At 34.3% G+C, this 4,207-nt stretch overlaps 1 protein-coding gene across 1 annotated transcript; it reads left to right on the plus strand.

Annotated features, from left to right (window-relative positions):
* The first annotated feature begins 1,464 nt into the window (after positions 1-1,464).
* Positions 1,465-2,686, plus strand: LOC100011665 (olfactory receptor 14C36-like). The gene has a single exon (XM_016425430.2). The coding sequence runs from the start codon at positions 1,695-1,697 to the stop codon at positions 2,628-2,630; it is 936 nt and encodes a 311-aa protein (XP_016280916.2). The 5' UTR covers positions 1,465-1,694; the 3' UTR covers positions 2,631-2,686.
* The last annotated feature ends 1,521 nt before the right edge of the window (positions 2,687-4,207 follow it).

Raw genomic sequence — 4,207 nt, forward strand, 5'->3', positions numbered from 1 at the left:
ACGTGCTATTTAACCAAAGCAAAAATATATAATATGGATGGTTGAGAGTGGGAGGATTACTTCCCAAACAAGCAGAATAGAATTATGAGGTCCATTGAACAATGTAATTTTTATAATGATCTGCTGATGCAGCCTCAGCTAGAAAAATTTTAGAATTCTTTGCCATGCCAGAGGAATTCAATAATAGAATTTCTGAGAAACTCAAGTTAGGTAAGTTAAGAGCATGGTGCCCTGTAGCCATGGCCAAATTAAGATACAGTGATTCTGAATGATGTAATTTCTTTGCTATTTCTCCATTTTTGTTTTTCTTTTTTCTTACTTTTTATTTCCTTCTTTCTGCTTTTCTTTATTTTTTTCTCTTTTCCTTTCTTTGTCTCTTTTTCCTTTGTTTCCTTCTTTCTTTCTTTCTCTCTCTCTTTCTTTCTTTCATTCTTTCTTTCTATCTTTCTCTTTCTCTCTATCTCTCTTTCTTTCTCTATTTATAATTCCTAACTACTATGGTAATATTTTTTGTATGACTATACAGAAAATAATTGATGTTTGTTTCTGTCACCTAAGTGGATCGCAGAGGAGGAAGAAAGTAGGCCAAAGTTGAGAGAACTAATTTTTTGAAACATTGATACCTACATCTAAATGTATTTTCATATCTATATCTAGATGTGTTGAACTGTCTCTCTTTTATCAAAGCCAGCTTGCTTCCCTTTCATAGTGGTATACTGGGGAATTAGGGACCAAGAAGCATCAGCTTAAACTGCCTGAGAAGCTTGGTTATTTAAACTTGAAAGAGGCTTTGATGTCCATTTGACATTGGTGAATTGGGTTCCAGGTCAGTATCTCCCCAGTCAAGGGTGGAGCTGAGCATGATATTCACTTATGCTGATTTCTTGATGGCTATTAATGAAAGAAAATGTAGCTGATAAGACTGGAAGAGCTGATGAGCAGCTATCATTCAAATTAGATGAAGTGAGAGTATTCAGAGGAGCAGAGAGAAGATCAGGCTGGGGCTGCAGCCTTCACCATCCTCCTGCCCCTGGGTTGGGAAAATGCTATTGAATATCTCACAACCATTTACTTATAATTTTTTTCACTAATTTGGAGCATGTGTAGAGGATAGTGGGAGAAGGAAAAGGTTCAGTCAGTTCTCAACTACCAGAAGAGAATATTTGAAACTAAGACTAAAGAGTTTCTGACATTCTCTTCCACATTGTTCTTAACTTTTTTAAAAAAAGATGAAATGGTGAGGAAAGGAATGTGGGGAGATGCAAAGACAATTCATGGAAGATTAAAAAATTAAAAAATTAATTATTTTCATTGGTGGCTTCTGACCCAGGACAAATTATCTGCAATGATTATTCACTCTTAAGTAATCAATACAAGATAAAGAAAAGCAGTATAAGGTCCCTAGTAAGATCACTTTACTTATAGATTTAATAGATTGAATTCTCAGGAATAGGAACTTCCTTAAACTCTTTATGTCTGCATTTCCTCTATAAGTCTTTAGAGATTTTCCTTGAGAAGTAATTTAACTTGTTCAAGGGCAAACAATCAAAACATAGCAGAGGTCATGCTGACTGTCAAAATCTCAAAGAAATAAAATAGCCTTTGCACATAGCATGTCCTTAATAAGTGCTGAAAGGACTGACTGATTGCTCCTTGTCCTACCTAGGTTACTGCCTCGATGAACAAGTCTGAAAATGTCCAATTTCACCAGTGAGACTGAGTTTCTGCTCATGGGGTTTTCTGACATCCGAGAGCTCCAGATCTTCTATTCTTTCCTTTTGGGTCTCATCTACTCTGCAGGCCTGATGGGGAATCTCCTCATTGTCATCATCACCACCTTTGACAGGAGACTCCACACCCCCATGTACTTTTTCCTGAGGAATCTGTCCATGGTGGATGCCTGCTACCTCTCAATAACTGTTCCCCAGGCATCTTTTAACTCTCTGGTGAACAACAGGATTATTTCAGTTACAGGCTGTGCAACTCAGGTATTCCTTGTAATTTTAATGGCATATGTAGAAGTAACTTTGCTCACCGTCATGGCTCGTGACCGTTATGTGGCCATCTGCCACCCTCTGCACTACCCAGTGATCATGAGTCCCCGAGTCTGCCTGCAGATGACCATTACGTGTTTGTTGACTGGCCTCGAGTATTCAGCTTTTCACACTGGCTACACGTTTCGCTTGTCTTTCTGTCATTCCAATGTGGTCCATCAGTTCTTCTGTGACATCCCCTCTCTGCTAAGGATTTCCTGCTCAGACACTTTTAGCAATAAGTTATCCCTACTTGCTTCTGCACTCATGGTTGGTGCTGGCTGTTATGGCTTCATCACTGCATCTTACGTTCGTATATTTTCCGCCGTGCTCAAGTTTCCAGTGAAAGAAGACCAGAAAAAAGCCTTCTCGACCTGCATCCCCCACATCAGTGTGGTTTCTTTATTTGTTATTTCAGGCATTTATGTATATTCCCAACCACCTTCAGATTCTGAATCTCTCAAGGATATTATTCCTTCTGTATTTTATACCATAATACCTCCTTTTCTGAACCCCATTATATACAGTCTAAGAAATAAGCAGATAAAAGATGCTATGGGAATATTAATGAAGAGAACCATTTTTATTAGAAAATAAAGCATAAACAGTAGTTCTCAGTGTTTTTCAACCTAGTTGATCCATTGAGGAAAACACTCAGCTGAAGATGTATTTTGGATGTTTTGAAAATTTGTGGTTTGCTATTTTTGTATTGATGAATATAAATGAATGACTATTCAAAATTGTTAAAATCTTTTAGAATTGACTTTACTATAATTGATATCAGCAGAATTATTATGATTTGGAACCTATCTAATATTCCAAATAATGTAATTTTCTTAGTCCACAGCCATTGCCTACACTGCATATGATATATGATATATAAATCATTCTCGGTCACCAAGAGACTACTATTATATATATATATATATATATATATATATATATATATATATATATAAGTATTGCCACATTTGACTCAGACACTTTTTTTTTCAATTCTAACTCACATTTATAATTTTGGTCAATTTAGCAAAGCTGAGTTAATTTCCACCTCAAGGTTTTAGGGGTACCCCTATAGATCAGTTTTGGATTGATCTTTGTTCTCTAGAAAAAAAGTCTGCTGAACTTAGTATTTTTATGTAAGCAGTATGAAATAGGTGAAAACATTACATATAACTTTTAAGTTATTATTTGTATAAAGAAAAGCTTTTAGTGTTTAATTTCAGAATGAATAAAAAAGAATGAATGAGAAAATAAAAGAATGTATGGTAAAAATTTCATCTCAAAATATGAGAATAATATAAAAGAGAAAAATCAACACTACCTGATTGTCCCGTGGCCTAAGAGATAATGATAGAATGATCAACAGAAAACAGAAATGTAGGATCTATTTCAATGAAAAAAATGGTGAGGTATGATTGTATTGAGCTTCAAGGTCCAATGCCTGTTCATCATCCAGTTAGCTAAAAATTACATGTATAATCATTAGATGAAAGACTGAAAGAGTAACATCAAGGTCTCCGTTCTTGGCTAGTTGAAGAAGCATAATAGTCCAAAGAAAGGTATTCCTTTATTTAAAATATCAATATAATCCAATATGTATCAAAAACAAGTAATTCCTACTGGTACTAGTTGGATCAGAGAAAGTATTTTGTGTCTTTTTCACTAAAATGTCCTTATGTGTAATTTGTTGAAGTTCATTAATCAAGAATATTGGTTATAAATGGCATGAAATCAAATCTATTTTGTAGTTGAATCCTTGCATTTAGGTCAACATATCTTACTATAAATGAAGATGTATCTACCATGGAATCATAATTTATCTGGATATGGGTGTTGAGTTGTCAAATTTTCTATATTTTGATTCTTTGAAACAGTAGGACTATAACATGATTTGAGCATCTTTGGGGAAATTCCCATTAAGAGGTAAGTTTTCTAACCCAGTTAATAGCTTATTCATATAGTTGACATAAATATATCACTTTATCTCTTGATCCTCTTTGGTCTTCATCATCATCTTAAAAGTGAGCAACTTTGTCCTATACAATCTATCATGTATTAAATAACAATCTGGTGATTTTTATTTCTAAAACAATCTTCTGTTTTGGAATCAGGAAAAAAAAACTTACATGAACAATATAAATATTACCTTTAACTCAAACAATAATATAACT

Source organism: Monodelphis domestica, chromosome 4 (genome assembly GCF_027887165.1).
Source record: "Monodelphis domestica isolate mMonDom1 chromosome 4, mMonDom1.pri, whole genome shotgun sequence".
NCBI lineage: Eukaryota > Metazoa > Chordata > Mammalia > Didelphimorphia > Didelphidae > Monodelphis > Monodelphis domestica.